The 25,352-nt window shown below is 36.2% G+C and overlaps 1 protein-coding gene across 1 annotated transcript in view; it reads left to right on the top strand.

Moving 5' to 3' along the window:
• The window catches only part of LOC148954757 (small G protein signaling modulator 1-like), a 106,757-nt gene that overhangs the window by 33,696 nt on the left and 47,709 nt on the right, over positions 1-25,352 (top strand). Inside the window, exon 5 of the mRNA XM_089086504.1 lies at positions 12,498-12,652. Coding sequence (XP_088942630.1) covers positions 12,498-12,652 — 155 coding nt within the window. The remainder of the gene's footprint in view (positions 1-12,497; positions 12,653-25,352) is intronic.

Raw genomic sequence — 25,352 nt, 5'->3', positions numbered from 1 at the left:
AAATTCAGAAGAGAACTTGAAATTTTCTTCACTGCATTTAGAAAATTTAAAATTGAAATAGAACTGCTTATCTTTCGAGAAAAGATTCACAACAATGATATAGCTTTTTCTATCTACTAAGGAAAAATTTAGAATTTGTAAAATTGGTTTAAGAAGGATATTAAGAAAAGAACTTGTTCTGAAAAGATATAATAAAGCCTTTTGAAAAGTCTTGCTTGATCTTGGGGTGTGCAAAAAGTCGTAAAGTTGTGGTGAAAAAGATAACTACTTCAACTTGTAAAATTGGTTTAGGAAGGACATTAAGAAAAAAACTTGTTCTGAAAAGATATAATAAAGCCCTTTGGAGTGTATTGCTTGATGTTTGGGTGTGCAAAAAAGTCATAAAGTAAAGTTGTGGGGAAAAAGATAAGTACTTCAACTTGTAAAATGGGTTTATGAATAAAATTAGACAACGAACTTGTTCTGAAAAAATATAATAAAGCCTTTTGAAAAGTATTGCTTGATGTTGGGGTATGCTAAAAGCCGTAAAATAAAGTTGTGGGGGAAAAGATAAGTACTTCAACCTGTAAAATGGGCTTAGGAAGGACATTACGTAAAGAACTTGTTCTGAAAAGATATAATAAAGCCTATGAAAAGTATTGCTTGATGTTGGGGTATGCAAAAAGTTGTAATGTAAAGTTGTGGTGAAAAAGATAAGTACTTCAACTTGTTAAATTGGTTTAGGAAGGACATTAAGAAAAGAACTTGTTCTGAAATGCCTTTTAAAAGTATTGCTTGATATTGGGGTGTGCAAAATGTCGTAAAGTATAGTTATAGGGAAAAGGATTGGTACTTCAACTTGTAAAATGGGTTTAGGAGGGACATTAAGAACTGAACTTGTTCTGGAATACCTTTCGAAAAGTACTGCTTGGTGTTGGGGCATTCAAAATGCTGTAAAGTAAAGTTGTGGATGAAAAGGATGGATACTTCAACTTGTAAAATGGGTTTAGGAATGAAATTAGGAAAGGAACTTGTTCTGAAAAGATATATAAAGCCTTTTCAATTGTGGGGGCCCTTCTGTGTCTCAAGTGCGCAAAAAAAGTATTAAAAAAAGGAGAGGGGGCTATTTGGGGGCCCGAGGGGCCTTTGGGGGTCCAGGGGGCCCTTGGGGCGCCGGGTGATCCTTTGGGAGCCCGGGGGCCTTTGGGGGCCGGGGGCTTCCTTCGGGGTTGTGGTAGGAGGGCCTTTTGGGGTTGGGGTAGGGGGATCGGAGCCCTTTGGGGCTGGGGTAGGGGACCTCACAACACTGTTCAAATAGAACTTGTGTATTATAAAGGCCACAGAGTTTCACCCCAAATCGTCTTCTAAAATCATCTTCTGAAATGCCTCAAACGGTTTCGCTTAAATAATTCCCTAAGATGTCTCAAAACTATTTACTATCTACGTGTTCCTTTTGTTTTGGCATCACTGCGCTGTCAATTTTGAAATTCCTAGGAAACTCTTTCCCGCGTTAATCTCTTCATCTCATAAATGTTCCTAGCTACACTATTAAGGTTTCGTTGGAATATCAATTTTTCTCACCGACTTAAAGATCAGTGAAGCCGTATTTAAAAATAGAATTTCTATCTCTTTAGAGTCCCACATAATTTCAAGATAACAAGTGATGTCATTTCTAATTCCTGACACTAAAGATCAACGAAGCCTTATTTAGAAATAGAATATTAATTTTTCTCTCTGACCTAAAGAGCGTTTATCCCTCAGACCTAAGATCAAAGAAGCCATACTTGTTTCTTTATTCCCCTTAGAAACAACAAATTAATTCCCCTTTCTTGAATCAATAATTCCCCTTAGAAACAACAAATTAATTCCCCTTTCGTAAATCAATAATTCCCCTTAGAAACAACAAATTAATTCCCCTTTCGTAGATCAATAATTCCCCTTAGAAACAACAAATTAATTCCACTTTCGTGAATCAATAACATACTTCGCCCCGGAAACAATTCTGCTGGACGAGCACCAAAGACATTAATAAACTTCGCCCGGAAACAATTTTCCTGGACAAACACCAAAGACATTAATAAACTTCACCCGGAGACAATTCTCCTTGAAAATACATCAAAGTGAGAAAAGTCCTGTTTTTTCATTCTCAGTGACAAAAACCATTCTGATTGGCTTGTAAGGAGACACGTGATTTGTTTCCCGTTATTGGATCAATAAAATTCCCAATCGATTACGCCATCAAGTTCTCGAAAATCCACTTCCCCTTCGATTACGCAATAAATTTCTCAGAAATCCATTTCCCCTAGGGAGTCTATGCCCATATATGGTGCCCCGTTACGAGCTCATGAGGTTAGGCTAGGTTACGCAATCAATTTCTCGGAAATGTGTTCTCCCTGGGGATTCCATGCCCATATATGGTGCCCCGTAGAACTGACAGTACAGGTGTTCTCCCTAGGGACTCTATGCCCGTATATGGTGCCCCGTCACCAGCTCAAGAGGTTAAACTAGGTTACCCAATCAATTGACCTCGGAAACGTGTTCTCCCGGGGGATTCCATGCCCATATATTTTGTACTGATCGGGACTGACAGCACAGGTGTTCTCCCTAGGGACTCTATGCCCATATATGGTGTTCTGATCGGGACTGACAGCACAGGTGTTATCCTTAGGGACTCAATGCCCATATATGGTGCCCTGTCGACATTAAACTAAATTGTAGATGGCAGCAGGGGCGTCGTACGGGAGTACTAGGGTCCTTTCTACTAATACCACACCCACCCATCTCACATTTCTTATAGTGGGGCTAATTTAAAGTTTTCCTAAAATCTCTAGGTACTTCCCCTTTTTCAAATTCCATGTTCATAATAATAATTTACTTATAACCCACTTTTATACAAAACAAGCGGAGTAAAGTACACTGAAAAGAGAAAAAAATCAAATCCACAGAAACAAAAATAACTTAAACCTTAATCACTGACAAAAACACACGGATAATATTATGGTTTGGGCCTAGGGACACAGAGGCATTTCTTATTAAATTATTACTAAGCAATTCAAACGATCAGATAATGTCGGTAGCACCATACTTCTCAATAATACGTGTATTACGATATGAAGTGAGAAGGTACAGTAAAAAATCGTGATCAAACAGTTCGTGGCAACGAACTGTAAGTAAGGAGCGACCCGGCTCAATAGTAACCATAACTCTAAAAACCGTAATTTTGATACTAATAGATACATCAATAGAATCGGGTTTTTATGCTGAATTCAAATATATAAATTTCATTAAGTTTAGTCTTACCCATCAAAAGTTACGCGCCTGAGAAAATTTGCCTTATTTCTGAAAAAGGGCAGAGGTGATCATATCGATCCAGTAGTCCTAGAATATCGTGAGAGGGCTCGTCTGAATGGAAATTAAACGTTCTAGTGCCCTTTTTAAGTAACCAAAAATTGGAAGGGCTACTTGGCCCCCTCCCACCCTCATGTCTTTCCCGAAGCAACCCTATCAAAATTTTAAGATAGCCATTTTGTTCAGCATTGTTGAAAATGTAATAAATATGTCTTTAAGGATGACCTAATCCCCCACAGTTCCCGGGGAAAAGGCTGCAAGTTATGGACTTTGCCCATTGTTTACATATAGTATTGGTAAATGGGAAGTATACAGACGTTTCATGAGGGATTTTTTTCTGGTGGGAGGGGTCGGGGGAGGATCTTTCCATGGAGGATGTACCCGTGGGGGAAGGGACATTTTTATGAAGGGGCGCCGGATTTCCCAGCATTATTTAAAAAACAACAGAAATTAAATAAAAAAAACTAATTTTTTCAACTGAAAGTAAGGAGCAACATTAAAACTTAAAACAAACGGAAATTATTACGTATATGAAGGGGATTGCCCCCTAGTCAATACCTCACCCTTTAGGCTTTTTTTAGTACTTTCAAAAGAGCTATCTATTAAAGAGCTGTATATTAAAAGAGCTATATCTATTAAAGAGCTGTATAAAGGGGCTGTCCCCGCCTCAACGCCTCGCTCTTTAAACTAAACTTTGACTCTGTCACACAAATATATTTTTTAAAACAATAAAAAAATTTAGCGTAAATAGAAAGGCGTTGCGGAGGGGACCGCCCCTTTCATATACGGAATAATTTCTGTTAGTTTTAAGTTTTAATGTCGCTCCTTACTTTCAGTTAAAGAAACTTGTTTTTTTATTTAATATCTAAAATAAGCGATACGAATCTGGCGCAAATCATTCTTATTCAATAACGAATACATTCCACTTAAAACAAGACAGAATGGTCACAATATGTGAAATACGTTTTAGCTAAAGCTCGGCGTGAAGATTTTCCATGGTTAGCTATAATTTTCGCATATCCGATCTTCAACTTTTCTTCAACATCTCTCAGAACTTGAAGTCGCAAAAACAAGTGAGTGTATAACAAATACTAATTACTAACCACCGTAAACTCGTAACATTGCGAATTACTGAGGATCCACAGGACAAATTATGAGCTGATGATTAGGGATTGAAAAAATAAATATTCGCATTTAACAACATTCAAAAAAAGACCAACATCCTGAAACATCATAGAAATACGTTGCACTAATAATGCCAAAATAGACTCGGTTCGGCTTAAAACTAGCAGGTCGTCCGCATACGCAATATAAGATACATCAGATAAATTATAAAAATACGAAGGCTTGATTCTTAATAATACATTTTGAATGCAAGCATTAAATAGATAAGGTGATAGCACCCCACCCTGCGTACTCCAGATTGAACTTGTATATTACCGCAGTACCCTGTACCAGATTTTAAACGAAGATTAAATAAAAAAAAACAAGTTTTTTAAACTGAAAGTAAGGAGCGACATTAAAACTTAAAACGAACATAAATTATTCCGTATATGAATGGGGCTGTCCCCTCCTCAACGCCTCGCTCTTTACGCTACAGTTTGACTTTCTCAAAACTATTTTTTTTAAAAAATAAAAACTTTATCGTAAAGAGCGAGGCGTTGAGGAGGGCACAGCCACTTTCATATACGGAATAATTTCTGTTCGTTTTAAGTTTCAATGTCGATCCTTACTTTCAGATTAAAAAACTTGTTTTTTTTATTTAATTTCTGATCGTTTTTTAGTTAATGCAGCTTTTATTTTGGCTCGCCGGCATTGAATAAGTAAACAAAATTTGCATAAAAAATTTACTTTTCTTTTGCTAAATGGCTGTCTCTAAATTTGGTTCTGACGTAATTTAGAAATTAACTTACGTAACGAACTTCTATATTCGTATATTTTTCTTCTGGGAAAAAATACACAGTTGCAGATTTTTGCAGATATGAGCTTAAAACCTATGTTATAGGGTTTTCTGATACGCTGAATCTGACGGTGTGATTTTCATTAGAATTTTTTCACTTTTAGGGGATGTTTCCCCCCTCTTTAAAAAATCAGGTAAGTTTTCTCAGGTTCGTAGCCGTTGATGAGTAATACTAAACTTAATAAAATTTATATATTTAGAATCAGCATTATAAGCCCATTCTTTTAATACATTTATTGACATCAAAGTTCCGTTTTTAAAAGTTTCGATTACTATTGAGCCGTATCGCTTGTTTTTTTTTATTGTTTTTTTTTATTACGTATTTGTTATTACATATATGAGCGGGTTCTCCCCTTATTCAATACCACGCTCATTAAGTTAAAAGTTAAAAAAAAAAATTAATTAACAAACCCCAGAATAACAAAGGCCGTTTAATTAGAATATATATCTCTTTTTAAAGCACTAAAAAAACTGTTGCGTAACGAGCGTGTTATTGACTTGGGGGACAACCCCCTCATATACGTAATAATTTATGTTCATTTTAAGTTTTAATGTTGCTTTTTACTTTCAGTTGAAAAAACTGGGTTTTTTTTTATTTAATTTCTGATCGTTTTTTAAATAATGCTTGGAAATCTGGCGCCCCCTTCATAGAATTGTCCCTCGCCCCAAAGATAAATCCTCCACCGAAAGAGTCTCCCGAGTCATCCCCACCTCCCGCCCCCCCCCCCACCAGAAAAAAATTCTTCCTGAAAATGTCTTCATACGTCCCAATAACCAATACGATGTGTAAGCGATGGGCAAAGTTCATAACTTGCAGCCCTTCCCCTGAGAACTGTGGGGGATTAAGTCATCGTAAAAGACATATTTATTCGATTTTTGAATATGCTGGACAAAATGACTATCTCAAAATTTTAATTGGGTGATTTTGAGAAAAAAAATTAGCGTGGGAAGGGGTCTAGTTGCCCTCTGTTTTTTTGGTCACTTAAAAAGGGCGCTATAACTTTTAATTTCTGTTCTAATTAGCCCTCCTACGATATTATGGGACCACTGGGAGTGGGTCAATACGATTACCCCTGGGGAAAAAAAAACAAATAAACACGCACCCGTGATCTTCCTTCTGGCAAAAAATGTAAAATTCCACATTTTTGTAGATAGGAGCTTAAAACCTCTACAGTAGAGTTCTCTGATACGCTGAATATGATGGTGTGAATTTCATTAAGGTTTTATGACTTTTAGGGGGTCTTTCTCCCTTTTTTCGAAAATCAGCCAAATTTTCTCAGGCGCGTAACTTCTGATGGGTAATATCAAACTTGATGAAATATATATATTTGAAATCAGAATTAAAATCTGATTCTTTTGATGTATCTATTGGTACCAAAATTCCGTTTTTTAGAGTTTTGGTTACCATTGAGCCGGGTCGCTCCTTACTTACAGTTCGTTACCACGAACTGTTTGAAAACGAATTACTATACCAAAATTAAAGTACATGTATGACGGAAGGGTTCACTCCAAACTCTGACAAAGAGTGCCACATTTGTGCATGGTAAATACTATCGAAGGCTTTAGATAAATCCAAAGCGCAAATATGTAATTCATAACCTTTAGACTGGGCATCATAAAGAGTTGAAGTTAAAACCTTATGCGCATGTTGACAAATCCACGAGGTTGAAATCCAAATTGGTTTGAGTCTTTCGCAGTTCGTTCAATAATATATGGGAGCAGAACATATTCAAAAACCTTACTAATATGTCAAGCAACAGTGATGGGCCTTTATGAACTGCAATCAAAAGGGTCTCTTCCAAGTTTAAGAATCGTAGTTACCGTTCCGCAAAGGAAGGAATCAGTCACCTTTGACAAACATAAACAGAACTAAAAAAGTATCAGGAGCTGAGCGACTAGTGCCGGACAATCACAACGTAAATGGTGAGCGTTAATCCCATCAAGATCACTCGATTTAGACTTAAGTTTAATCATACAATTAACAATACTTTTAGTTGAGACGGGAATAACATGATGTTGATAAACTTTAGGTGGCAAACATTTAGAAACTAAGCACTGAAAATGATAATGAACACTATACTCAATCTTACAGAAAATATTTTTATAATGCCTAACCCAAGACGAATCTGGGATAACATCACTGGTCCCTAATGAATCAAATTTAGACGTACTAATGACTTCTTTCCATTGTACTGCACTTTTAGGGAACTAAGTACCATTATATCGAACCAAACGAAGATACCGTTTAAACTCCGCTTTGTCTTATTCTTTATATCAAACATTTGGCCTCGCAAGAGCAGCCCACACGCAATCCAGATGTGAAGCCAGAGTTTAGCCCGATTTTTGACGGCTTTAAGACACGGGTCTTCTTTCCCAATTGGACTTAGAGTTTTTAGTTTAACCCGGACAAGGGGAACAGCCACATTCTCAGCTTGTTTCATGCACTTAACTAAGTGAAGGTAATAAACATTCAGTTGCACTCTGGCTTGTAGCGAAAAACACTCGTGCACAGTATATTAAAAGGGATCTTGACGCAGGACAACAGAGCTGTTAGGGTAGAAATATATAAAGGCCAATTGGCTTTGCTCGACTCTCGTTTCATACGCTCTTTTTTATTAGCAGCACAAGGATGATTAGATGGATCAGTGGGTAATGTTTACAGTAAGGGATAGGGGAAGGTGGTCAAAATTATGTTCGTCTTCGTCAATATTAACGACAGAACAGGGAACATCGGCAGAGCAGATACAATGATCAATATGGGTCACAGTACGACTATTATGGATATAACTGTAATTAAGAGCTGTGGATACTATGCGGTAACCAATAGGCAATGAATCTAAGACTAAGTTGGCACGAGTAGAGGAGGTATTCACATCACAATTGAAGTCCCCTACCACTATCCAACGATACCTATGCCTTTCAATATTGCGTAAGAGTTTTAAGGGATGAGCAGGCATTAGAAAACTTAGTAAGTGAAGCTAGACGTTTCTGATCGCAGAGATGATATATATTTATAAATACAAGGTGACCAAGTCGTATTGCCATAATATTATCAGAGGAATGAAATAAGATAGGTGACAAATGAGTAGCTGATCGTTTGATAACACATGCATGGCTTCCAGAAGGTCGGCCTTTTGTTTTTTGGGCATTGGTAGTAAAGACAATATGGTGGCTACTTCTTCGTAGAGAGCTAACGGAGATGGCGGGAAGTAAATGTTCTTGCAAGAACAAAATGTCAAAATCATTTATTTTTTTATCTAATGAGCCATCTTTACCTTTCTTGCCATTGATATTAAAAGAGCAGATTGAGACGGACAGTTCGACAGTCATTTCCGAATCACACGTTTGCTTCTGAAATGCGTGATCACCCTCACAATTAGCGCATTTTGGATCAAAAACAGAGGGGGAATCACGGGATGATACATGGGAGCCGGCACAGCGGCTGCATTTTCTTGGCTTATCTTATTTGGTTTTCATGTGGTAGGGAGATTGACAATTATGACAGCAACGGGACGGGCGCAGGAGTTCAGAGACCCGGAATTATTTATAGCCCACCTCGAGCCCGAGTCGTAGGCTATTACTCTGGGCTACAGCATCAGAAAAGGTAATTTTTACAGCCAGGGATTTTCCCAAGCGTTCAGCGTCGATGACACCTTCACATTCCTTAAAAATTATCGCCTCATAATTAGTGGGCACCCCCTTAACAATGCCATGAAATTTATTTTCTTGCATCATGACGTCACAGCTATTCAATACGGTTGGAAGTTGGAACCGCATCGCTGAAAATATTAGCTGCAGATTGACTAATCTGAACAAATAGCTTATTGCCAAAAGGCTTTATGCTGTGATAATTAAATAAAAAAAAACAAGTTTATTAAACTGAAAGCAAGGAGCAACATCAAAACATATAACTAACAGAAAGTGTTCTGCATATTGAAGGGGCTGTCCCCTACTCAAAGCCTCGCTTTTTACTCTAAAGTTTGACTGTCTCACAACTTTATTTTTTAAAACAATAAAAAACTTTAGCGTAAAGAGCGAGGCGTTGAGGAGGGGAAAGCCCCTTTCATATTCAGAATAATTTCTGTTCGTTTTAAGTTTTAATGTCGTTCCTTATTTTCAGTTAAAAAACTTGTTTTTTTTTATTTAATTTCTGATCATTTTTTAGTTAATGCAGCTTTTATTTGCATAAAAATTTTACTTTTCTTTTTCTAAATGGATGTCTTTACAAATTAACTTACGTAACTAACTTCTATATTCGTATATTTTTCTTCTGGCAAAAGATACAAAGTTGCAGATTTTTGCAGATATGAGCTTGAAACCTATGTAATAGGGTTTTCTGATACGCTGAATCTGACGGTGTGGTTTTCATTAAAATTCTTTCACTTGTAGGGGATGTTTCCCCCTCTTTAAAAAATCGAGTAAATTTTCTCAGGCTCGTAGCCTTTGATGAGTAATACTAAACTTAATAAAATTTATATATTTAGAATCAGCATTATAAACACATTCTTTTCATACATATATTGACATCAAAATTCCGTTTTTAAAAGTTTCGATTACTATTAAGCCGTATCGCTTGTTTTTTATTGTTTTTTTTATTACGTATATGTCATTACGTATATGAGGGGGTTATCCCCTTAGTCAATACCACGCTCTTTACGTTAAAAGTTAAAAAAATTTTTGATTCACAAACCCCTGAATCACAAAGGCTGTTTAATTAGAATAGATCGCTCTTTTGAAAGCACTAAAAAAAACTGTAGCGTAAAGCGCGAGGTATTGACTTGGGGGAGAACCCCCTCACATACGTTATAATTTCTGTTCGTTTTAAGTTCTAATATTCCTTGTTACATTTCAGTTGAAAAAACATGTTTTTTTTTTTATTTAATTTCTGATCGTTTTTTAAATAATACTTGGAAATCCGGCGCCCCCTTCATAGAAATTTCCCTTACCCCAAAGAAACCTCCGCCCCGGACAGCTTCTCCGGATTAACCCCCTCGTCTAGCCCCCCCTCCAGAAAAAAATCCTTCCTGAAAATGGTTGTATACTTCCCAATAACCAATAAATAATGCTGGCAAGTCCGGCGCCCCCTTCATGGCAATTTCCTTCCCCCATGAAAACTTCCTTCATGAACAGATCATCCAACATAACCACCGACCCACCCGTCCCTCCCACTACCAGAAAAAAAATCTCCTGAAAACTTCTGTATACTTCCCAATAACCAATTCTATATGTTAACATTGGGTAAAGTTCATAACTTTTAGCCCTCCCTCTGGGAACTTCGGGGATTAAGTCATTCTAAAAGACATATTTATCATATTTTCGACCATGCTGAACAAAATGGCTATCTCGAAATTTTGATCGGGTGACTTTGGGAAAAAAATAAGCGTGGGAGGGGGCCTAGTTACCCTCCATTTTTTTGTCACTTAAAAAGAGCACTAGAACTTTTAATTTCCGTTCCAATGAGCCCTCCCAAGATATTCTAGGACCACTGGGTCGATACGATCACCCCTGGGGAAAAAAAAAAAACAAACAAACAAACAAACAAATAAACACGCATCCGTGATCTTTCTTCTGGCAAAAAATGGAAAATTCCACATTTTTGTAGATAGGAGCTTGAAACCTCTACAGTAGGGTTCTCTGATACGCTGAATATGATGGTGTGATTTTCATTAAGGTTCTATAACTTTTAGGGGGTCTTTCCCCCTTTTTTTGAAAATCAGCCAAATTTTCTCAGGCGCGTAACTTTTGATGGGTAGCACTAAACTTAATGAAAGTTACATATTTAAAATCAGCATTGAAATCTGATTCTTTTGATATATCTATTGGTATCAAAAACCCGTTTTCTAGAGTTTCGGTTACCATTGAGCCGGGTCGCTCCTTACTTACAGTTCGTTACCACGAACTGTTTGAATAGCTTCATGGCCAGGGATTTTATTAATAGCATGAGCCCGTTTTGAAGGGTCGTCAAGTTTAGTAGGCACTTTTGAAATGATAACGGTGGCAGTGCTCTCAATATGAGGATTAGCATAAGGAATAGGAAATGACGGAAAATTTAAATCATAAGCTGTTACCTTTTCTTTGATGAAGTTAAGGGTACTATCCAGAGCACAAATTTTGGGAGTAAGTTTATGATAAGCAACAGCAGGAATTACAGGCACTTCAGTGGGTGAAATAATTACGTACGTCGGCACTGTTACCTCCTCATTTTCGCACTTCCGAAGCAAACAATCATATCTTTCACATGCCGAGCGGAGGCACTATCACCTTGTCTCCTTGGTGCTGTTTTACTACTAGGGTATATTTCTGCCCACAAATCAATTTCAGCATCTTTGAGAATATATTCAGGAAAAAGCTCCACTGCATGACTAATAATAACTTCATCGTCAATATCCGATAAAATGTTTGTTTGGATATAATTAAGAATAGCTGAATGTGAAAACATTATCGTTTTGTTTAGCTTAGCCCAAAACAGTCTTGGTCCAAAACATAGCCGAAATTAATCCATTATCCAGGTAAAAAAAAGTCCATCAAGATTGCATATGCAATCATTAAAAACAGCTTTAAAGTCCGTATATGTTTGCACTCTCAATGTTATAATATATTCCAAAGTTAATCCGGCTTAAAACTGAACTATTGTATACCGGTCAGATGCCAAAATGAAATAAGAAGATATGACGTGACATATGAAGAGATGCCACAGTAAGTTTTCTCTAACTTCAGAAATACCGCTGTTTTTGTTCTGTTTTATTTTAGCTAATTTACCACAGCTAATTAACCCCAATATCAGCAGCTGGGGCCTAATTATTTTAGTCATTTTAGTACAATATCGAGTTTTTCATCAAAATAAATCTTCCTTCACTTCTCAGGTGTGACATTTTTTTCTATATCATGTGCTGTAAGTGTAAAGTTTAGAATACTCTTAAAACGGTTTGCCTCTATCTCTTTAACTCTTTCCCTATCACCAATTGTGGCTCCTTTCCTATCTTTAATTGAGGCAAGTACAGATTGACTATTCCCTCTCAATTTTTTAACATGCCAATCCTATTTAATATTATGGCGACATATTACTTTACAGTTTTTAGTGTATATTTTTGATTAATTAAATGATTGAGCCAAAATCTGACGTTTTGTTTGTTGTTGTTTAAATGTTTTAGACTTTAGTTTTTCATTTATATTTGTCGGTTTTATTTTAATAATCTCCTTGTATTTTTAGAGATTCACTGTCAGTCCTCTGTTCAAGCATGAGGCGTCAGATAATATCAAGAGCATTTGAAGGATGGTATTCATGTACCAAGCATTTGAAAGACATTAAAATGCAGTTGTTTCCGCTGCTTAATCGGGATTTCGACTTAAGTATTGTCACAATAGGTAAGTCAACTTTTTTTCTCTTATAGTGAGTGTGAAAGTTAACATTCGTGTGATTTTTTAGGGTGGGATATAGACGACGGGAGCCATAGCTCCTCCTCGAAGAAAATACTGTTGATTAATCAAATTAGCTTTTTTTCTCGCCGGAGATATGGATGTAGTAACCTTATTGGTAGAATGCTCACCATAAGCATAGCGAAGATAATTTTTTAAACCACAATGGCCTGACATGACATAAAGAAAGAAAAACGAGCAAAAATGGGGTTTTTAAAGGCCAAATGAAAATACTGATAAAACAAAAACAAACGTATATTTCGAGGGGACAAACGCCTCTCTTCTTCATCGCGAAATGAAAAAATATATTCAATGAGATTGTCGAAGAAAAAACCAACAAAATAAAACGTGGAAAGTCAATGTGAAAAAAAAAAGCAACAAAACAACAAAAAAACAAATGAAAAAACAAAAAATTAAAATATGAATAAAATTCAATAAAATCCAAAAATTATAAGAATTAAAACCAAAAACCTAACAACCGTAAAAGTGAGTCATTCACAAATATCCGTGATTTGCAAAAATCCAAAAATTTGAACCGCCATAGACGGAAACTAGCGAATAACTGATAAATAAAAGAAAAACATTCATTCACTCAAAACAAAACGAACCAGCAATTGAATGAGTTGGGGAACTATGTCATCTGATTTCTGATCTTAATCATTACATTCCTTGCAGACACTCTTTGAGACCTAAGGGGTTGTTGGCGTGTCTGATTATGTGATTGGGAAAGAAGTACAAGGCTTATATCTTGGACTACTAAAGTATTGGCTTCTCTTTTGATAAAACCGCAATACGACTCATTTATTCTTAAATAACCTGAATCCCTATTTGAAGTTGGGCATAAATGTTGGTATTTATAAATTTCAACAGCTTCTCTGTAGTGCTGGACGATACTTTTGTCATATGAAATTAGGCTAGCTTGATTAAATAACATAGTATGGTCTCGGTTTTCAAAAATATGCTCTGCAAGTGCAGAGTCAAAATTTTCTGGTTTTTTTTCGCTTTTTAACTGTGTTGTTAATTGAGGTAGAGTGTTGAGGTAATCTATCCGTAAGTCGCTGATCAGTTCTTCCGATATACCAAAGACCACACGAGCAAGGAATTCTCTAGGCACCGGAGTTATCACCTATCGGGATAAATTTTGATTTTGAGATCGGGAAACTTGATAAATTTTGGAACTGATAGTTTTTTTGGTTCTATAGTACGTGTAAATGTCATTTTTTCTTATATTTTTTGACATGTGGTCTGAAACCCCTTTAAAGTACGGTAGATCAAGATAAACTGAATTTTCCCTTTGATTTGCGTTTTCCGTGTCACCATCTGGTAATATGTTAATACGTTTTTCAATTATAGAATTTATTAAACTAATTTGATAACCATTCCCAAATAAAATATCTCTAAGGTGGTCGAACTCTGAATCCAGGAAGCGTTATTGAAAATAGCCCCTTCGAAAATACCTTATAGTGAAATTATTGCGAACACCGAGGTGGCATTTAATGACTCTCGTGAAGAGATTGGAGATATTGTTAAGGTTAGAGCACATTTTGTTTAAACCTTGTTGGATTCGCCTTCTGTTAATAAGGCAAATTTAAAATTTTTTAGTAAAAATGAACACTAAGTCTTACGCTCACTGCATAAAGATCATTCTGGGATTATTGCCAAAGCCGATAAAGGCAATGCTGTTGTTGTATTAGATTCAGATGATTACAACAAAAAAGTCAGAGAAATTTTGAATGATTCTAATAAATATGAACAATTAGCTACCGATCCCACCGAAAAATTTGTCCAGGAAGTCCGAAAAGAGCTGTCTTATCTAAAAGGAAAAGATGAAATCACAGATCAATTGTTAAAAAGGTTTTACCCTCATGGATGCACGTCCCCTCGTTTTTATGGTGTTTCTAAAATTAATAAGCCCTATAATTTATTTCGACCCATTGTTTTTTCTTTTAATTCTCCTACAGCAAAAATAGGAAAATTCTTATTAGTTGTATTTCTTCCACTAACTCAGACTCAAAAGTCCTATATAAAAAATTCCGCTGATTTCGTTTCCAAGGTAAAGCAAGTTTCGATTAAACCAAATACAAGAATTGGCAGTTTTGGCGCAGATTCAATGTATACCGATTGTGATCCTCAAAAGGCCGAACTGATTTTGGACCATAAACTTAGTTCTAACCCATCTATATCAGAAAAAATCTACTCTTTCGAATCAGACACTTCTTTCACTTATAACCCTTTGTAACAGAACTTCTTTTTACTTTCATTATAGAGACATTTCTTATAGACAGAAATATGGGCTTTTAATGGAAGCCCACTTTTCACCAATACAGGCCGACATCTTTATGGATCACCTTGAAGAAAGGGCTATTTTGAAAAGTTTTTGTAAACCTGAATTTTGGGTTCGTTTTAAAGATGATATTTTTTTATTTGTGGGAGCATGGTGACGAGTCTCTGGGTTCTTTTCTTCACTTGCTCAACTCCTTGGATCCAAAACTTAAATTTACTCAGGAATCAGAGATTTAGAGGCGTCTTCCTTTCTTAGATGATCTGGTGCACCGAAATGATACATGTTTTGAGTTTAGTGTCTATAGAAAACCCACACATAGTGACCGTTACTTAAATTATTCCTCTAATCATTCTCCTGCTGTGAAACGAGGAGTTGTCACTTCTCTAGTTAATAGAGCATTGCAAATTTGTTCAACACGCTTCCCGGATTTAGATCCCGACCACCTTAGAGATATTTTATTTGGGAATGTTATCAAATTAGTTTAATAAATTCTGTAATTGCAAAACGCATTAAGATATTATTAGATTGTGACACAGAAAACGCAAATCAAAGGGAAAATCCAATTTATCTTGGGGTCCCTAACATTAAAGGGTTTTAAGACCACTTTTTGAAAAATCTAAGAAAAAACAATATTTACACTTACTATAGACCCAAAAAACTATTAGTTCCCAAATTTATCAAGGTAAAGACCCTATCCCGATAAGTGGAAGCTCCAGTGCCTACATAATTCCTTGCTCGTGTGGTCTTTGGTATATATGAATAACTGATCAGCGACTTACGGGTAGATAAACTCAGCACTCTACCTCAATTAATAACACACTTAAAAAACGGAAAAAATATAAAGTTCTGACTCTACCCTTGCAGAGCACATTTTTGAAAACCCAGACCATACTATTTTATTTAATCAAGCTAGCCTAATTTTGCATGGCAAAGGTATTGTCCAGCACTACAGAGAAGCTGTTGAAATGTGTAAATTCCAACATTTACGTCTAATTTTGAACAGTAGTAGTATCCATCTTTTGAATTCTATGGAAGCTATAGCAATTTGAAATATCATATGGAATTCTATGGAAGCTCTACACCTTTTCAAAGAGAGTCAGTACTCCCTTATCATATGGAATTTGGGTGAAGCTATATACTTTGCTTACGCCCCTCCGTACCAAACAGGTTTTTTTCTGATAGGTATTCTATTCTACTGGTCATTACATCTTTCTTTGCCAAGAGATTTATATAATTTCAAAGTTCAATGTCTTTTTTTTAGTGATAAACCAAAACCAGCACGTCTTGTTTCGCTGTTATGCAATTATTTTTTTGTATATATTCAGGTTTCAAATTAGATTCTTCAACAGTTTTGAATAGTTTATTCAACTTAACACTACTGACATTTTTTGTAAAAATTTACATAGAAAATGGATAGTTCTAAGCAATTTCTGGTGAGTAAAAATTTTCTCATTATTATAATAAAAAGAAATTGTCTTGTCATTAAGTTAAGGAAGAAATTCTTTCCTTACTTTCAATTTTAGTAAATATTCAAAAAAAGAGAGACATGTTCACTTTGATTTTGGTTCATTGTATATGAAAAATTAAATAGAATGGTAGAAACAACCACTTTGCTAATGGCTTAATCTTTTTGACTACTTAAGACAGACACTAGAACTAAGGGTACTTATGCACTTAGAAGCCTATTGTTTAGGAGCTGAAACCTCTACATAGTTCTCTTATAGGCTGAAATTTACGGTGCGATTTTTATCAAGATCAGTGGGCCTTTTTAGGGATGTTTTTGAAAAAGTGCTTAGCTTTCGATCGGTAATTTGGGATTAGAATAAAATGTTGATTCTTTTAATGTATTAATTGTTACAAAAGCTTCCTTTTTATCAAGATCAGTGGCCTGTTTTTTTAGGGATGTTTTTGAAAAAGTGCTTAGCTTTCGATCGGTAATTTGGGATTAGAATAAAAAGTTGATTCTTTTAATGTATTAATTGTTACAAAAGCTTCCTTTTTTATCAAGATAAGTGGCTTTTTTTTAGGGATGTTTTTGAAAATACTTCCAGGCCAGTCTGCATTTACGGTGCTATTTTTATCAAGATAAGTGAGCCTTTTTAGGGATGTTTTTGAAAAATTGCTTAGCTTTCGATCGGTAATTTGGGGTTAGAATAAAATGTTGATTCTTTTAATGTATTAATTGTTACAAAAGCTTCCTTTTTAGAGTTTCGGTTACTATTAACCTGATTTGTTCCTTACTTATAGTTCGCTACCATGTACTGCTGGAAAATGTATTTCAGTGATATTTTTAGATCATAGTAGCCTAATGATGCTTTTAGTCTTTAGAAGAAGAAGAACCAAACCAATTTAGAATCTATGCTGCTTACCTAAGTTTAAGAGCTGAAAATCATTCTAAAAAATCTAAATTTGTAACAATGAGTATTTTATTTTGATAATAAAGGAAAATATAAATATTTATTTAATTGAAAAAAAAAATTCCAGCTCCCCCTATTTTAACACCAGTTTTTTAATGCAAAAAATAGGCACATATTGCACCCTGTTTAAATCAGAATAATCCATGGATTCTTAATCTTTATGACCCAAGGACCAAAATGGTCCCATTCCCCCTGCCAGCTTTTTAGCAGAAAGATAAGCATCTTGCAACTTTTTCGAAGCAGAAAAAAAAGACTCAATTAAGATTCAGTTGCTCAAAAAAGTAATTGAAAACCCCTGATTTTGAAATCAAGATGTTTTTTACACTACTTTAGATGCCTAACATAAACTGAATTATTTTCCAAACTCAAAATGCATTTTTGCTGCATGCTAAATTTTTGCCCTTTTTTAAAGGAAGAAGATACGTGCTATAATGCTCCTCTGGAAAAGAAAGCGAGATGGAGCGAACCTGCACTAATGCAAGCCACAAGACCATCTATTATCAAATACGCTGGTAGAATTACACATGACCTGGACCAACCAATAGCCGCTAATCTTTTAATGCCGGGGTCCTCTGACCCCAGTGTTAGCTCCACGCAAGTTGGAAGGAAGTTGAAAAGGGAAGGTGTTGCTTCGTATACTACCTCAACATGAACAGATCAAGAGATGAGCGACAATCACCTTTAAGCCGTACCAGAGACTTCTGATGTACAGCCAGATATTTAAATTGTATATATTTTTTTTCCTTTTTTTTCAAAATTATGAAGAATTTTTCTAAGACACATAGCTTTGGATGAGTAAAAACTTAAAATTTGTTTCTAAACTATTTCATTTTCTTTCATTAACAAAATTAGCGGTATATAAAGTAATGATTATCACTAATTTATATAAAAAAAACATTACATTGTAAATTATAACAAAGACTAATTATAATTAAATAATTCAAATTTTCCTTTTAAAAAAAAACTAACTATTTTAAAAAAAAAAAAAAAACAAAAACGATTTGCTATTTCACAGTTGGCAAGCACTCTTTAAACTAGTATTATTGCGCTAAGCTCTCGCACACATCCGGGCTCTTATCAAATTAATCCATCGCCACTTAATCCGCTTTGAATTCTAAGTAGGGGTTTCCTTGTAACAGGACGTCTTTTTGCTATAAGAAGCTCTTTTTAATAATCTCCAAATGTGTCTTCATAATGATGTCAAGAAACATTATTTTGGGCCAATTCATGCAATTATTTTCGTAAAAAAAAATGCATTCGAGAAAAGAATTTGAGGCTGTTCTATTTGAACAGTGTTGTGAAGTCCGATACCCCCAACTCGAAAGGGTATCGATCCTCCTACCTCGAAGGAAGCTCCCGGTTCCCAAGGGTCCTCCCCGGGTGGGGTTTGGGGAAGGGAGGGGGGGCTCAAAAAGGACCATCCAACATTTTAATTGCACTTTAATTGTTGATATGGACGGAGAAAAAAGTTCTTCTCTCTTACAACCATTTATTTGGCCCAGGTCAACTACATCCACAACTTCCAACAAATCCGTTGGCAAGACACAGGAAAATACGGATTATTGAGAAAGTAACACCACCAACCGCCGACATATGGGATTCGTATCCATTAACTGAAGCTGAGGAGCAACTGTTCATACAGCATACCACGTCAGTCGAACGATGGTCAAATTTCATTGAGAGTTATAATGAAGAGGGTCAAGCACTCGAATTGGACCCATATTTTGCATTTTTATTTTAAAAAATTTTTGGAATAAAACCATTAGTTTTTTTTATAATTCTCTTGTTATAACTTACCCTTATAACAATAAGAAAACATTTACCTGACTAAAAAAAAAAAAACAAAAAACAATATATTTTTTTTAACATGTTCAGTTGATATTATGAAATAAATTTGGCAATCTAAATTTTATTTTTATTCTTCTTTTAATTGTTAAGGTGGTGATGGTAGTGGGACAATGACTATGAGAAATTGACAAAGTTTATTAACTATAAAAAAAAAATGGTTATTTTACATAAGAAATAAAAACTTTTTTTTCTACAGATTAAAGATATAGCACCACCAGCGACACCATTGAGTGATGAAGCAAGTGTATTTACAGAAACAATTCTGTCACCACCAGCAGAGTTCAGGGATGAACCTACACTGGTTCTAGAGAATTTGGAGTGGCATAGAGGGTTCCTTAATGATGTTTTTGGGGAAATGGCCAGGCTGGAGGACTTAACCTGCGATATTGACATGCTTGACGGCCAGAGCGGGAATATAGTTTTTTTCATGAATATTTAAATGATGCTACGATTAAATCTGAACTTGGTTCTCATAACGAACTTTCACCAGAGGACAGTACAGACTGGCTCAACCAACTGTCCCCAAACACCTTGGAACATGTACTAGGAGACCTCATGTCACATCCCCCCAATGTGATTGAACAGACTGGGAGTGGTGTTATTAACAATTCCCTGTCACCCTTCTCCACCAGTCCACTTAATGGTATAGGTAGTAGTAGTAGTAATAAGACACCGGATCATTCTTCTGAGGACATTTTTAGTAACAACTTTACATCTAGTGAATTTAGTCCTGAAGAAATAGGGACGGGACAGGAAAATAGTGAAATGTCCCCGGACATGCCGGATTTTTATTTGTTAGAATCTGCTCTAAGCCATTTACAAACATACTGGGTAGATTTTAGGCTTCCAGGGGAAAAGACAGGTAGTATTTTAACTGACCCTGTGAAAGTTCTCCATAGTTATATCGACAGAATTCGAGCTCTTATTGAGATTCAGATCCAGAATTGGGGAGGTCGGGTGGAAATTAAATCATCAGTGAATCAAAAAGTTTATTTACGAAAGGGGACATCCGGGGAAGGTTTTTATTTTAATTTTTAGACAGGAAACCAGAATTTCTAACCCGGTCTAAACGATTTTGAAGACAACTTTTTCAACTGGGTGAATAAAGTAATTTCAACTTTGGATACATTTAATGAGATGGGTAGTGGGTCCACTTTTTTATACATTGAACGCATGGATCTGAATCTCATTAGATTTAAAAAAAACTTTATTTTCAGGGGGGCGGGGGCTGCTCGACGAATAAAATGCCACCCAGATTTGTCGGCTACCAAAGGAGTTCAGGGTTTCAAATTTGAAACGGGACTGCAATGTTTTAAGTATGCATTTTAAGCAGCGGCCCATAAGAAATTAAAAAAAAATTCAACAGTGGAAAATCTCGACGGACTTGATCACAACGGTGGAGGAAATTTCTCCAGAGTAAATTCCGATTGTTTGGAGGGACGATATCAAGTGTCCTTTAAGGAAATAAGCATATTCGAGAAAGCAAATGAAAATCTTGAGGTGGGGTGGTTGTTCTCCAGTACGACACTGAATTTGTAGATGGGGGAAAAAAAACGAATACAAAAAGGAGTTTTGTACTCAGTGAGGACACCGATGGTGGAAAATGTAATAAATTTTGTATGGGTTATTTACGAACCTCCTAAAGATGTAAAGTCTTATTGTAATTTTTTTCCCGTCACTGCGATAAGTCGACTCCTATCTCGAGGTAAAAAATTTGGGGAATGCTTCTATTGTCCCATGTGCCTTTCCCCATTCACATCCGAGCAAACGTTTTCAGACCACATTCGCAGAAAGCAAAGACACTTTACAGTTTACAAATTTTAAAAATTTTCTTATATAATCTGATAAAGTGTCTTTAGATTGTGAAACAAGACTGATTGAGGTATCGGACCCATCAAGGCCAAATATAGTCAAGGAACATACACTAGTTGAGTGTTCCTATGCGCACGCCCATCGTGACACCAACAATAAAATACAATTGGAAGAGTTTTTTTTACTATCGATGAGGAAGACAGCATTCAATAGCTATTGGTTTCTTTAGTAGAAACGGCAAACAAGGCAATTTTACGATTATGTCATTCCAATTATACAATGACATTGACGGAAAAGGAGCAACTGGCGTTGGGAAAGGGGACAATTTGCTGGATGTGTAGGGAGGCCCTTGCCCCAAAAGACGCGGTGCAGGACCACAATCACCTTATTGACCCCAATTCAACGGGGAAAAGTAACTTTCGTGGGTGGGCTCACAATTCGTGTAATTTAAAAATTAAACAACAACTTTTTCTACCGTTTTTTTATACATAACTCTACCTCCGATCTGAAGTATAGGCTACCTGTATTGGTACATCTTCAAAGAAATAGAACAGTGGATGATGCCTGGGTGATAGACAGCTTTACGCACAAAATCATGCCTATATCAGCAGAAAATTTGCTTGTTTTCGAATTTATGTGGAAGTTTTTTGAAACCGACGTTGAGTACACGAATAAAATTCGCTTTTTAGTTTCATACAGTTTTTTCCTCAAATAATTAAGCGAATCAATTCAAGTGCAGAAAAACGATGACGGCTGCAATGCTTTCCCCCTTCTCAAGCAACAATTTCCAAATGATTTATATGATTTTTTAACGGTCAAGGGCATATATCCTTATGACTATTATTGTTCAATGTCGAGATTCGCCGAGGAGACTATTCCTTGTATTGAATCGTTTTACGACAGTCTTCACGATCCTAGTTGCACTCCCGAGGAATACAGTATTGCTACAAAAATTCGGGCAGAGGGAGGGGGTAAAAATTGGTTTGACTACTGCAAGCTGTATTTGTCGAGTGACGTTTTAACCGTGTTAGATATTATGTCTGAAAACACAGACAAAATCTATGAGGAATTTATTCTTGAATTGGGTTATTATTTTTCTTCGCCTCATCTAGTGATGGACCTCATCCTGAAAATTTGTTGGGAAAAAATTGGGCTAATTACTGACATTGAACAGCACCGGTTCCTCGCGAGGCCAATGAAGGGGGGGGTGTGTTTTTCACGGGGACCGTATCTTGAACACTGATCCAACGGGGGAGAAGACGGGGACAAAATCGAATGCAGTTTTCCTCCATGTCCCATTATGCACTACCTTGCGGCGACTATAAATGGCTCAATGACCCTCAAGCTCCCCATTTCCCCAACATTAACAGTGTTGAGGAGAATGGGCCGGTTGGATGGTGTTTTGAAATTGATAGAGAGATAGCAGTCGAGCTTCACGATTCAGTAAAGGATTTTGTTTTCTCATGTATCAATAGACCTTTGACTAAGTACTCTTTGAGTCCTCGCAATAGGCGTTTAGTCAATGTGGACGGATGGCATTGTGTGCCTTCAAAACAAAAACTTATTTCCGACCGTCTGCCAAAAAAAAACATAGTTGTAAATCATGTAGCGTTAAAATGGATGTGTAACAATGGTTTCAACGTCACAAAGGTTCACCGAGCACTCGAGTTTAGTCAAACACCTTATCTAAAAACGTTTGTTTAAAAGTGGTTTGGCTATAACTATGACGCGAAGACAACGGCTGAACATGGATTTTATAAACTCACTTTAATTCTGGAGTATGGCAAGATGTGTGAAAGCGTCTGTACGATAGAGCTTGGCGTCGGTGTTAACGACACATGCAAATGAGATCACAGCCTGATCAATCACACCCACACCAACTTCCCAATCATTGGCCCGGACATGGTACTTTGAATAGGAAAAAAAGACACATTGTCCTGAATAAAAATATTGATGCAGGCAGTGCTATCTTGGAGATCTAAAAAAAGCTCATGTTGGAATTCTACTACAATGTGGCTAGGGCACAGTGGCCGGCAAAGGGGCAAGTAGAGGTCTGCTACGGTGACACGGATTCTCTACTGCTCAAAGTAAAAACACCAAATCTAATTGATGATTTGGCGCACGGTTAAATTATCAGTTCACGTTGGGACTACACCATTGGGAGTAGTGGTATTTACCCTGAGCTATTGAAACGTCGGGCGCCCAATCAGCTTTTATTTTTTAAATCTGAAGCCGGTCGCGACTTGATTTCCCATGGTATGTTTGTAGGTCCAAAGGTTTACTTTATACAGACACACGACGAAAAAATCAAGAGACAATGCAAAGGAGTACCCACACGTTCTATGGATAAGAATTTCGACATGAACATTTATAGGGATTGTAATGTTCAAAATACAATTCCACGAACCAAACTGTTGGCAATTTGTTCATTGAACTACAGGAACTATAATGTAAATGTAGAAAAAATAGCCATGAGTACCATTTCCGACAAGGTCTATGTTTGTCAAGATGGTGTGACCACCCTCCCCCTTGGTCACTATTTAACTTCAGACCGGATCGAATGTATTGCCCACAGGGAAAGTCTCGGTTTAAATAAAGTCCTGTAAATTATTTCCAAAAAAACCTTTGGGGGGGGGCCTCGCAACCTTTGGGGGGGGGGGGGGGGCGGCTCCGCCGGCGCGGGGGGCGCTCCGTCACCAAAGTTATCTTTTTTTTGGACTTAGAGCAGATTTTTTTTTTTCAAGTGCCATCTCTCTAATTTAATGTTTTTTTCTCTATAAATAAATAAAAAAAAAGTGTTTTTTCTCTCTGTGTGTGTGTACCTATGTAAATGTTGTTGTATTTGTTTTTTTTATAAATAAATTTAAAAAAGTGTATTTTTTTTCAAGTGCTTTCTCTCTAATTTAATGTTTTTTCCCTATAAATAAACAAAAAAAAAGTGTTTTTTATCTGTATCCCCATGTAAATGTTGTATTTTTTATTATGAATAAATTTTAAAAAGTGTATTTTTTTTTCAATTTCCTGTTACTTTTTTATGTTCATATAATAAAAGAAAAAAATATGATTCTTTATTAGTCTTTGTCTATGTCTTCTTCTTGAAGAACAGAGTAGTAGTAGTAGTAGTAGTAGTAGGGAAAAATTATTTAGTCATTAGACAATTAGAGTCTATAGTTAGTTGTCCAGGTGAACTGTTGAAAGGAACATGTATCAATTTAAAACACCGTTCAGATCGTTTCTGTGTGGGCCCTCAATATCGGGCAAAACAAAACTCTTAACTAAAATAATTGAATTTTGTGATAAAATGTTTGTGGAAAAACCGAAAAAAATTTACTATTGCTATAATATTTGGCAGGAATCATACAATAAATTAAAAGCAATTGCTGCCGCCACCATTGGATTGGTGCAAATACAGTTCATACAGGTACTTGATGTTTTCAAAATTATTGAACCAAACTCTTGGCTGATCATTGACGATCTGGCTGAATCTATTGAACAATGGTCCCAGCAATTGCTGCAATTGTTCACTGTTCGCTCTCATCATGAACAGATTTCCGTTACTCTGGTTCTACACAATCTATTTCATCAGAGCACATGTATGCGAAAACTTGCTTAGAACTGTAACTAGTATATCATCCACAAAGTTGTTCGTGATTCTAGCTCGCTAATAACCCTCAATAAACAAATATATCCAGGTGCCCCTAAATTTCCGCTCTCGGCATACAATCAGGCAAGTAATAAGCCCCACGATTACATCCTATTGGATCTTAATCAAAATACACCCGAGGATCTGCGTGTAGTCACAGATATTTTCGACAATGAAATTACAGTATATCTCCCTGTGAACACTAAAAACACCTATTAGTTGCTATCATGACACTGAAGAAACTACATGAAAATAGGCATTTGTTTTCAGTTCTAAGCACTTCAAAACCTCAGCTTAGGAAAGCCATACTCAAGCATGGTATTGACAATGATTTCATTAATCTAATATCTGAACTTTGTTTAAATTTGACCAAGGGTAATGTTCAACTGCTAGAAGTAGCTAAGTAGCAAGCAAAGCAACATTATTTCTTTTTATGTACAGGGGATTATAAAAATAAAGTAAATAATTTTAAAAGGAAACAACCTCTTCAGACAGGCCGTAGCTTTTTCACACTTTTACTGCCAATAATTGCAGGACTTATAAACGGTTTTCTCTAGTGAGAATGGCAAAACCCTATAAATTGACTCCAATAGAACTCATTCTCTCGCCCGTCGAACACTTTGAGGATAATCCGAGTAAATTCCT

Source organism: Artemia sp. Qi Xiang Cuo, chromosome 3 (genome assembly GCF_049724085.1).
Source record: "Artemia sp. Qi Xiang Cuo chromosome 3, ASM4972408v1, whole genome shotgun sequence".
Classification (NCBI taxonomy): Eukaryota; Metazoa; Arthropoda; class Branchiopoda; order Anostraca; family Artemiidae; genus Artemia; species Artemia sp. Qi Xiang Cuo.
Note: the sequence above shows the minus strand (reverse complement) of the source record. Positions and strands in the feature narration are given on the sequence as shown.